Source organism: Eucyclogobius newberryi, unplaced genomic scaffold (genome assembly GCF_026437365.1).
Source record: "Eucyclogobius newberryi isolate DKJ021-1_F unplaced genomic scaffold, fEucNew1.0.hap1 SCAF_17, whole genome shotgun sequence".
NCBI lineage: Eukaryota > Metazoa > Chordata > Actinopteri > Gobiiformes > Gobiidae > Eucyclogobius > Eucyclogobius newberryi.
Genome location: NW_027315801.1, coordinates 28,473,884 through 28,485,338, shown reverse-complemented (window position 1 = coordinate 28,485,338; position 11,455 = coordinate 28,473,884). Strand labels below are relative to the sequence as shown.

Sequence of the window (11,455 nt, the reverse complement as noted above, 5' to 3'; positions counted from 1 at the left end):
TTAGTACGGCGTGTTTGAGCATGCGCAGTCGGTCCGACGCTGGGACTCGTTCCTGGCTGTCACCGCGTTTGTGGAGCCTCCTGGAGCCTCGCATCCATCCCATCCCGCCGTCTGCCCGTGACAACTCCAGCTGGATCACCGCGAAAACTTCACCATGAGCGGCGACCGTGAACACAGAGACGCGCAGGTACCAGCTCTTTCCAGAAGCCCCGGTGCTGCTGAGTTCGTGCGTGTTTTCAGGCTGGAGCTGACACAAATGCAGCTTCATACAGGAATATAAAATGCAGCTGTTACAGTAAACGCTCTTATTCACCTGTTTTAGCAACCACATTCAATATTTTGCAGATTGCATGTTACCAATTATAGGCGTGTTCATGTCTTATAGTACAATTGCATATCAATAGAAAGTTGACTAACCAAGCTACCCGGCCTTTTTAAATAACTAATATTAAACCACATTGTTTTCTCAATTTCTAGGTCAATTGTGGATCTAAAGGAAACGGTAGGTCCCCTCCGTATGATTTTATTTGCAGTGAATGTGTATTGTTTGCAGAATAGGGATGTGTCTACTGTTAGTTTTTAAAAGGACAGCAATGGCGTCCCAGAGACTAAGTCCCTTCTCCTCCACTCTCTTGCGGCTATTGTTCAAAATGACCCTCTCGCATTCGTACTTGCGCCCACTGATGCTCCGACCTGACGCGAGAGCCCGAAAGCACTGGACGTGGTGTTTATTTTGCATGCACGAGTGTTAGAGTCAGTGGATGCATTCCTGGTGTATTTTGGAGGGGAAAGTGGCCGATTTGAGGCTGTGGACTTAGTCTCTACGCCATTTTCTTTTTGTGGATGAGGCCAGCCAGGCGCCGGGGATGAAGCTGCTGTGAGCGGTGATATGGAGGCTGGAGCCGGGCGCTTATCTCTCCTCCCCCCCGGCCCCTATCTCCGCTGCAGAACACACAGTTCCAGCCAAGACAAAAGCCTTCACCCTGACACCCCAAATACGCGTTTTAGACTAGAATGCACTGTTACTTTTCTCACAATTTGACTCTAAATTCCAGTAGAATTCAAAGTCTGAAGAGATGATGATGATGGCACAAGTTTGAAGTGCGTATGACAGGTTCTCATGGTTATTATTATATATTTTTTCTCGATTATGACTCGGTTGGGTGTGATAGAACCTGTGGTAATTGTTTATTACAGTTTTACATCGGCCAAGTGTCGGCTTGTGAAGTAAATTTGAAAAATAAAAGTTGAAAATGTCAGGAAGTAGAGCTGAGTTCCAAGACAGAACTCCTCTGTCTGTTATGAAAAGGATAAGATATTCTTTTATTGTCCACACATGGGGACATTTTGGTGTTAAAACGCAGGTAGATACAGGGGGAAAGGACAGATAACTTATAGGAAGTTTAAAAGAACACCCTTAATAGAAGAACTCTTATGAACAAAAACTTGCGAGGTTCATCCAAAAAGCAGAGACTATTTATGCGCAAATACATTTTAAACAGTCATTTAGCCAAGTATAGGTGTTCTTATGTATTGTTAGTTGTCAATTCTTAACTATTGTGTAGTTTATATGGATTTTGCCCCTTGTTCACAATGGTAACAGTAAAACAGGAATTACCTCTATCTATGTCACATCTGCTACCCATGTCGAACCAGGAAGTAAACTGATAAACATCCCCAAAAAGGTCAAACTAGGGAAACGTAGGCAAGAATTTTATTATAATATTGACTATAAACCTGTTTAATACATTTAATTGAAACCTTTATTTTAACCTTACAAATGCACTTTAACCTTTGACAACACAAAATATAAGATTATTGATATTAAGCCAAAAAGGCAAAACATTCAGTCTGATCTATCTCTCAACCCCAGTACATGCGTAATAACTTTCAAATGTAGTTACAATTTGAAATGATGGCAAACAATTTTGGGTGTCTCTTTTTTTTTAGATAAAAATTGTGTGAAAGTACTGTCTGAAATGCAAATTAACCTTTTGCATCGTAGACTCTCACAAACATAAAGAGAAGCACAGAGACAAGGAACACAGACACAAAGACCACAAGAAAGACAAAGAACGCGAGCGCTCCAAGCACAGCAACAGGTGAGATAACTTGACAAATTCATGTACAAATCAGGCTTCACTGTTTATGCCTAACAAAGTGCGGTTTGGTCTTTTCTTTATAGTGGCTGTCATAGGCCTTCTCTTTCAGATGCACATAGTTTATCATATGTTACCCGCCCATTAGAATAAGACTCATTATTACAGTGCATAATATCAAAATGGCAGTGATGAAACTTTTTAGTAGTTATTTTATTTTGCAAATTTCTTTAAAACCATACGAGATTAGAGTGGAGTGTTTAGATCTGTCTTTACAGGTCAACTTCCCATATTATTCCATCTATAAAAAGAAGTTACAGGGACAAAATTGCTTTAGAACATCAATTCATTAATGGATGTTGATTTTTACTTTTATGTGCTACAGTGGCTTCAGATGGAATTGGATGCATCACAAGACATACTTAACTAAATCAGCCAGTGTCAAAAAATGTGTAATAATGTGAAATGAAAATACTCTGTACAATGTGGCAAGAGAGGTGCAAAAATCATCATCAGTTAAAATCTGTCTACATCTGTTAGACAGATTTCTACACTCCTGAATTTTCCAGTGAACTCTATTGAAGTGATCATTCTAAAGTAAACCATAGAAATGACCAGGAGAGAATGTGTTCAAGCCCTGTAGCCTTTATGTGCTTGTAACACACACACTTGTCTGTATTGTTGATGAAAAATCATATTGAAATTATTTTGTTATTGTTTTATTAATGTACAATTAAGTTGTTTTTGAATGACAAAACAGTCAAACACTGGGACGCTATAGTCTGTCAAACAAGACCAAAATTGAACTACGGGAACACTATTTCAACAGTAAAGTTTGTTGATGAGATCTTCATGTGGTGCTGTCCACAATCACAGCCAAATAAATTATGTTTTATTTAAGGGTAATAAATTAAAGCTACAATGGCCCAGGCAATTTATTTACCACTATTTACGAATGGAACCTATTAAAAGAAGAGACCCATGAAATGATCATGCTTTGAGTGTGAGTGTGTGGTGCATGTGGCTAGCAGCCAGTGAACGCAGAAGGGGTCTTTCTACAATATATTACTGTCTTTAAATGTGTCCAATACATTTCCACAGGCCATTTTCATCCCCGCACATAACATAATTTTATTAGCATGTGTGCATTACATAGGTTGATACCTCTTAAAGGGTCAAATATATTATATGCCATACTTTAACAAAGATATACTGTATGTATAGAGTATGAATATATTTGTGGTGGTGTATTCAACACCAAGAGATATTCTTTAACTTATAATTCTGGTTTGACAGTGTCTTTATACCTTGCAAGTTGAGATCAATACACCATTCTTAAAAAGAAAAAAGCCCTTTAACTACGATAAAGCAAGTGTCTCTTTTTACCACAAGCATTTAACCTTTGACCTCTCTGTAATCCAGCGAACATAAAGAGCATTCTGAGAAAAAACACAAAGACAAGCTGAAGCACAGTGACGGCTCAGAAAAACACAAGGAGAAAGAAAAGAGGAGAGATGACAAGGTAAGTCAGACAAAATGCATTTCACACCAATTAATTATCATCACAGAGAAATCAGTTTGATTAAACAAGTCTATATCTCTGATTAAACCATCAAGTCGGTGATTAAAAAACGATAACAATAGTATAATACACTGGTAAATGAGGACAGTAGATGGACAGAACCAGGTTTAATCAAGAACTTTGCTAAACCAGTCGTTTTGATCTGTTATTATATAGATTAGTTTTTATCCACAGGTGAAATCCTCCCACACTGACAAGCTTAAGAAAGAAAAAGAGAATGGATATGTCCGGTATAGTATATATATTTTTATGTATGTTTATGACATATTTATTTGCACACAACACAAACATTTGAGTCTGTCTTTATTTAGAGATTCAAGTCCTGCGATTAAGAGTGAGCCTGAGGAAGACAATGGGTTTTACCCGAGTTCAAAGCACATCAAGGCCCCCAAACGAGAATATGATGATGAAGAGTAAGTATCATCTGGATTTAATTCTGTTTAGGAAATTACATTTATTGTATATTCATTTAATTGCTTGTAGGTTTGAATATAAACCCAAAAAGGTAAAAACAGAACATGACAAAAAGGCAAAGAAGAGGAAACGTGAATATGAAGAGGACGAGGATGAAGAGGTTCAACTTTATTTTATATACATTTTAGAATAATCTGTGTTTATTTAGAAATATTGTTGTTGTTTTTATCTTTAGGACATAAAACCCAAGAAGACAAAAGATAAAAGTGCCAAAGATGGGAAGAAAAACAAAAAAGAAGAAGAGGAGAAATGGAAATGGTGAGCTCTATCATAACCGTGATTAAGGTTTAATTCTGTTTTTCTGCCCCTCACTCATCGAATCTTCAGTGACTTTTAAAACACAAACAATTATTAGTTACGCATAATACTGTAATATATAATACTCTTTCTACAGGTACAAATATTGCCAGTACATATATGATTGTAAATAATATTAATCCTGATCACAATGGTGTTTAGTTTTTCTGAAGGCATTATGTTTTGTTTTTCATATTTGATCAGGTGGGAGGAGGAAAGATGCACAGATGGATCAAAGTGGCGTTTTCTCGAACATAAGGGCCCAGTGTTTGCCCCTCCCTACGAGCCAATGCCAGATAAAGTCAAGTTTTTCTTCGATGGTAAGTCTTAGATCCCTCTCATTGATGTTGCTAGCCTTTGAATTTAACGATAATTATTTTACTTTCAGGAAAACCCATGAAGCTTAGTTCTCCAGCCGAGGAAGTAGCCACTTTTTTTGCCAAAATGCTGGAACACGAATACACCACTAAGGATATATTTAGGAAGAATTTTTTCAAAGACTGGAGAAAAGTAAGAAAGTTTAAATTCTAGTGAAATTGTAGATAAATATGTGATCCCCAAATTCCTTATTGTAACTTTATTGTTTATCTGTTTAAAGGAAATGACTCCAGAGGAAAAGTCAAAGATTACTGATCTAAACAAGTGTGACTTCAGGGAGATGAGCTTATACTTCAAGGCTCAGTCTGAGGCACGAAAGCAGATGACAAAAGACGAAAAACTGGTAAAACGCAAACTTCTTTTCTTGTTTTGTGTGTTTTTTGTGTGCGTTTTTGTTAACAGCTTTTTTAAAATCACAATCAACATCATGCAGAAAATCAAAGAGGAAAATGAGCGGATCCTTCAGGAATATGGTTTTTGCATCATGGACAAACACAAGGAGCGAATTGGGAACTTTCGTATTGAACCGCCTGGACTTTTCCGTGGACGAGGGGACCACCCGAAGATGGGAATGTTGAAACGACGCATCAGACCTCAGGACATTATCATCAACTGCAGCAAGTGAGTGAAAACGTTACCGGGGTGTCAGTATTGTTTAGGGGTCCATATTATTAACATGTTCTTTAATTTGTTTACAATTTTAGGGACTCCAAGATTCCCAAACCTCCTTCCGGGACAAAGTGGAAGGAAGTCCGTCATGACAACAAGGTGACCTGGCTGGCCTCCTGGACGGAGAACATTCAGGGCTCCATCAAATACATCATGTTGAACCCCAGCTCTAGGATCAAGGTGAAGTAACATTATAAAGCCCTCAGAGATGATAATCAAAGCACTTACAAATCATATTCAACGTGTTTTAGCCTGAATCTATAGCTATCTTATAAAAATGTGTGTTTAGGGGGAGAAAGACTGGCAAAAATATGAGACTGCACGGCGACTGAAGAAGTGTGTGGATCGTCTTCGGACTCAGTACAGAGATGACTGGAAGTCAAAGGAGATGAGGATCAGACAGAGAGCAGTGGCACTCTACTTCATAGACAAAGTAAGGACATTTGTGATACTTTATTTAATGATATGATTGTATTAACATAAGCAGAGTTGGGGGGGTAACACGTTAGAGTACTCAGAGTTAGTTTTGTGCACACATGTAATCTAGTAATCTCCAAGTTACTTTTTCAAATCTGCAAATCTGTTAGTTTTGGTCACGTCACATCTCCTCACCGCAATCCCGGAGCCAGGTTTGTTTCTCAGCCGAGTAGAGAGAGAGCTGCGGCACCAAACACATTGTGCATGCTCAGTTTTGCATGTTTTTCTACTTCATTATAATTATTATTTTGTAGCTGAGGAGTAAATGTAGGGTAACAGTGATGAGGTGAGTTTGATTTAAGTAAACTACAGGCCTTAAACAAGTAGGTTTTGTTGTTATGTGTCGGGGCTTTTGCTAATCCACTCATTTTGTTTTAGTGATGTTTTTCATTGCTTGAGGACAGGTCTACACATGCTTATTGTATGGCATTGTATTGTAGTAATCTGTCAACATAAAAAATAGAGCTCAGTCAAACGCATTTTTTGTTATTTGAATTTTTAATGATTATGTTACTGTGTTCAGCAATGTAAAGGGATTGTCAGCAAATGATATAGGTTATACATTAATGTTAATTATTGGTAATGCAAGAGTACTCCAACGCGTTACTTTTCTAACAAAGTAGCACAGTAACTTAACGCGTTAGTTTTCCAGAGCAATAACAAGGTTACGTAATGAGCTACTTTTAAAAGAATACTGAATATGAGTAACTCAATCATTTAATTTTACAGTTAGCACTAAGAGCTGGAAATGAAAAGGAGGAAGGGGAGACTGCAGACACAGTCGGCTGCTGTTCACTGAGGGTTGAACACATCAAACTTTATCCCAAACTGGACGACCAGGAATATGTGGTAGAGTTTGACTTCCTGGGAAAAGATTCAATTCGCTACTACAACAAGATCCCAGTAGAAAAAAGGGTAAGAACAGGCATCTTTTTGTTTTTTATACATTATTTTTTTCTAAGATAGAACACCATCTTCTGGTGAAATGAAAAAAGTATTTTTTAAATCAACTGTAAAAAATAAATGATGCGCATCTTTTGCAGGTCTTTAAAAACTTGCAGTTGTTTCTTGAAAACAAGCAGCCAGAAGATGACCTCTTTGACAGACTTAATGTGAGAGACTTTAAAGCTTTAAAATGTGTACATTCTTTGTATAAATTGTGTTACTTATGCATTTATTTATACTGTAAAAATATGCGTTTTCTAAAAGTTGTTGTATTTTCTTCAGACTTCAATTTTAAACAAGCACTTACAGGAGTTAATGGATGGACTCACAGCTAAAGTGTTTCGAACCTACAACGCCTCTATTACTCTGCAACAGCAGCTCAAACAGCTCACCTGTGGTAAGTTCTTAAAGAATGTGCATGTCAGCTGTTAATCCTAAGCATTGTTCAAATTCATATTCAGGACATTTATTGAAAAAAATAATCTACATTGAGAGACAAAATTGTCTCAATTCAAAGATGGAAATCATTGTAATTTATTTGCAACTTCAGAAAAACTGTATTTCAGTAAAATGTATTAAAGTATACTCAAGCTGCAGCAGCACTCTGTGCCAGAATCAGCCTGCAACACATTGTCGGCGTCTAATTGTAGAGCATTTTATTAATTGCAAATCCAAAGGAAAAGTTGTGTAACACTTTGTGCTGAAAGCCTCAGCTGTGCTAGGCCTGTCCTCCTGCTTCGCTTCGCCGCCTGAAAAAGCTGTTCTAAAGCATCTCAATACTAGCAATGTGCCAACGAGTTTGTGAGGTCCAGAAACATGTAGGAGCTGCTGGTAACAGTTAAAAATGCCAAATAAAAACTGGATATAAATTCTGGGCTTGCTTAGATTTTTTTTCTACTGGCAATAATCACTCACCATTAACAGACCAGACCAGTTTTAACAAACCTCTGTGCTGTCTCCAGCTGATGACAGCCTCCCTGCTAAGATCCTGTCATACAACAGAGCCAACCGGGCGGTGGCCATTCTCTGTAACCACCAGAGAGCTCCACCCAAAACCTTTGAGAAGTCCATGCAAAACCTCCAGACCAAAGTGAGTTCTAACCTCTCTGTAAATGTGGTGTATGTCAAAAAGTCTGCATCACGGTGAGACCTAGAAATGTAAAGGTGCAGATGAGATTCATGGGCAAAATTGAGAAAATGAGTTTGTGACAAAAACATAAAATGCTTTTGTGGCAAGGTGGTTGTTTTATTCTTTGAATGGAAATAACTACTTTTTATTGTGTAGAAAAAGCAATGAGGGATTACACCGACATACTTTTTATTGTGATTTACTTTATTTTATTATCAAGCAGTTCTATTTTTTTTTCTAATCTTTACTAAATGACAAAACAACAGCCTTGTATTGATGTGAATTGTAGTTTAATATATTTGTTTTAACAGATTGATGACAAACAAAGTCAGCTGTCCACAGCACGAAAACAGTTAAAATCTGCCAAAGCAGACCACAAGGCTTCCCATGATGAAAAGAGCAAAAAGTGAGACGAAGGGCACAAAGTACACCATGTTTGAATCATCATCAAGGTTTTTGGATTTTCAAGTTTGTATGATTTTGAACTGTCAGAACGGTGGAGGTGAAGCGTAAAGCTGTCCAGAGAATAGAAGAGCAGCTGATGAAGCTCCAGCTGCAAGCGACGGACAGAGAGGAGAACAAACAGATCGCTTTGGGCACATCCAAACTCAACTACCTGGACCCACGCATCTCCGTCGCCTGGTAAGGCCTGAGCTCAGTACACTATGATTGTGTATGACCATATGAAACGAGCACAGGCACCCAGAAGTCCTGCGTGTGAACACCTCTCTCAACTGTCTTCAACATGCTGCTTTGAAATATTAATCCAGGAGTTTATCCTTTCAATGCTAAAAGTGTTGAGTGTAATCGACTAACTTAGATTGCTGTTCTATTCCAGTTGCAGCGGTTATTAAAGATATTAGTAATAGTATAATGATTATTTTCACTCATAACTCAATCGATGTTCACTATTACCATCATCATGTTCTTGTCCTACTGTTAATAGTGATAATATTTGGCTGTGAAGTGCGTGTGTATCTACCTATATCTATGACAAAAAAGACAGGAAGTCGTGTTGCATTGTAGGAAAAGGGGCCGCGCAAGCAAAAATGCAACGGCTTTAGATGGAAAATCATCAGAGGAGGAAAAGTGTGAGAGCAGGGAACAATGGGGCTTGTTTTTGAGCTTCTTTCCTCCATGTGGGATGAGCAAGAGGAGACCAGGTGATCCACTTACAATATTTATTAAGAGCAGAGAAACCAGAAGTCTGAGCGCTGCGATTTATCTGTTATGATCAAAACTGGCAATGAGTAGTTCAAGAGAGATCAAACCAGTCCATCCTCGTAGAAAGCATCATAATTCAAGATAGTCTAGACATAATCTTTAAGCAAAATAAGCAAACATGAATAGTTTAATTTTGGTACATCAAGGCAAAGCTTTTAGGCACCACTGATGGAGAGCTTTGTCAAGTACATATTTATATTACTTTATGCTGCTATAATACTACTACTACTGTTAATAGTAACATAGTATACTCTTGTTACTATAATAGACTGCTGCTAGTTTTAACCCCTTTGTTAACAAGCTCTGAATTTTAACTCAATTAACTCTTGTTGTTATTTTGAAGTACCGGTAGTAACTCTACACCTGATTAAAGCGCATAGAACAGTATAAAGAAATGCATAATGTAAATGTCTGTCTCTCTCATTTCTTTTAACTTAAACTTAACTGTTTTAATTTAATTCTGCTTTATTGTCTAGGTGCAAAAAGTATGGCATCCTGATTGAGAAGATCTACAACAAAACCCAGAGGGAGAAGTTTGCCTGGGCGATTGACATGGCAGAGAAGGATTATGAGTTTTAAAACACACAAATGTATTTGTTTCCTCATGCCTTTGATTGTTAAAATGGTTTCCTGTTGATGTCAAATTAATCCACTTTGTGGCTAAAGCAGGGCTGTAGAGAACAAAAAGCAAATACAGGCGCATGTCCAGAGAGGCAAATATTTTAGAGGTTTTGTAGTTCATTTTGAATTGATTTAATCTGATTTAGTTCTACACCAGATCTAATTTCAGCTTTATGTTATTTAATTTAATTTTTAATAATAAAATCTAATCTGTATGTACTTTAAACTTAAAACTAACCTAATATATTATACAAGATCTACCATTTGTATTAATTATTTATTTGATTATTGTTATTCAATGATTTTTATAACATGATTACCTAATAAGATTTTGTCATCAACTATAAGCCATAATCATCTCTAATTGAACTGATAATGTGGCTATTGCACAGACATGCGCCTTGACGACCACAGAAGACTTAATACAGTGCGTTTGTATGAATTTACACAAAATCAACAATCATGCGATCAAGCTCCAACTCTTGGAACACCAGAATTATCACAATAGTTTGTATGTAGCCAATGTCCGCCCCGAATATGAACACTTTTGTTTGATTTGAGATGACTTAAACTGGTAAGGCATCAGATTTATGTACACAATTCTATATTATCATAGGATTATTAACTCGTAAATGTGTGGGGACCTGTGAGAGCCATGCGATGGGAAAGAAAGGACATGTGAATATTTATTGAATTTTCTGCTTTGGTGGAAGTGTGTTGAGACAAAATACGCCTGACAGAATGTGTGCATATGGAATATTAGCACTTGGTGATATTAAGCTTGCCACGGTTTCATTTCTTTACAGTTTTGCATTTTATTTCAGGGATGTATATATTTTAGTTCATCAAGCTATATGCGGTGTAAGCTAAAGCCTCTCCTCATTGCACATACGTCTATCAGGCATAACATTATGACCCTGTGTCTTACGTGGGACTATTGTAAACCACGAGAGCGGCAGTGTTTTTTTTTGAAGCGCTTGGATCCAGTCATCAAAGTCCTTATAAATGCCCCTTTTCTCCTTTTCCTAATAAAGCAACTGTGAGCCTAAACCCACCAGAATCAAGTGTGTAGATGGGTGTATGGGACGTCCTCTGTCAGTGGTCAGCGTGTTAAGCCTGATGGTTTGTTTTGTGCACCATTGAGACATTCTTTGTGCTTACTTGAATCAGCTATGTTTATGTTGCTGAGCTTCAGACTGACTTTGTAATGGATGTGGTCTATGCCAAAAATAACAGAAATCCACGCATTTTAACTGTGCTACCTTTTTTCCCCCGTATTTCAGCAAAAGTGTCCTAATTTTCAGCAATGAGTGTGGGTAAATACGTAGCGGTTATTCTTGCTGTTTGATTGATTTTAAATGTTTATCTCTCATCTTGAATGGTTGGATGCTTACTGTAGCTTTGTAGTTTTAAAAAAAAATATTAAACTTGTTACAAAAGTGTGTGTCCCATATGTTTTTGCGTGTCCCAAAGACAGTGCCTTTAGACATAGGTTTACGACATTCAAAGGAAATGCATCTTTGTGCTTAAACAAATGAATCAGCAATTTCCAGGAAAATA

General features: G+C 37.4%; 1 protein-coding gene across 2 annotated transcripts; it reads left to right on the top strand.

Annotated features, from left to right (window-relative positions):
* The first annotated feature begins 21 nt into the window (after window positions 1-21).
* Window positions 22-10,048, top strand: top1b (DNA topoisomerase Ib). Of its 2 annotated transcripts, XM_072449802.1 has the most exons (21): window positions 22-187; window positions 478-502; window positions 2,006-2,102; window positions 3,522-3,621; window positions 3,856-3,911; window positions 3,993-4,094; window positions 4,165-4,255; window positions 4,331-4,413; window positions 4,657-4,772; window positions 4,841-4,962; window positions 5,051-5,173; window positions 5,264-5,451; window positions 5,535-5,679; window positions 5,789-5,932; window positions 6,706-6,891; window positions 7,020-7,088; window positions 7,204-7,318; window positions 7,884-8,011; window positions 8,362-8,456; window positions 8,543-8,692; window positions 9,751-10,048. In XM_072449802.1, the coding sequence occupies exons 1-21, from the start codon at window positions 155-157 to the stop codon at window positions 9,851-9,853; spliced, it is 2,271 nt and encodes a 756-aa protein (XP_072305903.1). In that variant the 5' UTR covers window positions 22-154; the 3' UTR covers window positions 9,854-10,048. The 2 variants fall into 2 exon arrangements, with proteins under 2 accessions (XP_072305903.1, XP_072305904.1); XM_072449803.1 differs by lacking the exon at window positions 478-502 and having other exon boundaries at window positions 22-212.
* Window positions 10,049-11,455: the final 1,407 nt, after the last annotated feature.

What these genes read in the sequence shown, in the direction of transcription:
- top1b (XM_072449802.1), top strand. Translation starts at nt 155, where the DNA reads ATGAGCGGCGACCGTGAACACAGAGACGCGCAG. An exon ending in AAAGAGAATGGATATGTCCG is followed by an intron (nt 3,912 to 3,992) that starts GTATAGTATATA and finishes GTCTTTATTTAG; the next exon opens with AGATTCAAGTCCTGCGATTA. An exon ending in GAAGAGGAGAAATGGAAATG is followed by an intron (nt 4,414 to 4,656) that starts GTGAGCTCTATC and finishes ATATTTGATCAG; the next exon opens with GTGGGAGGAGGAAAGATGCA.